General features: G+C 70.8%; 1 protein-coding gene across 1 annotated transcript in view; it reads right to left on the bottom strand.

Moving 5' to 3' along the window:
• CACNA1A (calcium channel, voltage-dependent, P/Q type, alpha 1A subunit) overlaps positions 1 to 679 on the bottom strand; it is a gene marked incomplete at both ends in the record, with an annotated part of 44521 nt that overhangs the window by 5002 nt on the left and 38840 nt on the right. The window contains 2 exons of the mRNA XM_014958010.1: positions 255 to 405; positions 497 to 600. Of these exons, the coding sequence (XP_014813496.1) occupies positions 255 to 405; positions 497 to 600 (255 nt within the window). The remainder of the gene's footprint in view (positions 1 to 254; positions 406 to 496; positions 601 to 679) is intronic.

The following is a 679-nucleotide window of genomic DNA, read 5'->3' as shown; positions in this document are numbered from 1 at the left end:
CCAGAGGGACATGGGGGAAATGGGGCTTGGGGACCCCTGGGGACACGGGAATTGGAGGGACAGGGGGGAGATGGGGTTCAAGGGACCCCTGGGGAGATGGGGCACAGAGGGACATGGGGGAGATGGGGTTCAGGGGACCCCTGGGGAGATGGGGCACAGAGGGACAGAGGGGAGATGGGGTTCAGGGAACCCCCAGGGACACAGGGGACAGAAGGACACGGGTCCAGCCGGGGCTGGTGGGACCCCGGGGGGACGCAGCCCCTCACCTGGGAGTTGGGGCGGCTGTTGGGGACGTCCTCGGGGTGTCCCCGCTCGGGGCTCCAGGTCCCCGTTTTCTGGAACATCTCCTGGGCGCGCTGGGTGACCCAGGACTGACTCTCCTTCAGGCCCCCCTCGCGCGTGGCCCTGGGGAAAGGGGGGGGGCACAGGCGGCTCAGCCCCCCCATCATCCCCCCAGTGGGGTGGGGGCAGGAGTTGGGGAGGGGGTGACACTTACAGCCCCGCGCCCGGCTCGGCCGTGGGCGCCGCGTCCGGCCCCGGGGTCCCCTCTTGTGTTGGGGACGGGGGCTCCATGCGCTGGAACATCAGCGGCGTCCGGTTCTGGGGGGACAGGAGAGGGGCTGGGGACACAGGGGGACACGGGGGGGACACGGTATGGGGTTGGGGACAGGAGAGGAGC

The sequence above is a fragment of the Calidris pugnax genome, unplaced genomic scaffold (genome assembly GCF_001431845.1).
Source record: "Calidris pugnax isolate Ruff unplaced genomic scaffold, ASM143184v1 scaffold399, whole genome shotgun sequence".
Classification (NCBI taxonomy): Eukaryota; Metazoa; Chordata; class Aves; order Charadriiformes; family Scolopacidae; genus Calidris; species Calidris pugnax.
The sequence above is the reverse complement of the archived record's forward strand: the minus strand, read 5'-3'. Positions and strand labels throughout refer to the sequence as shown.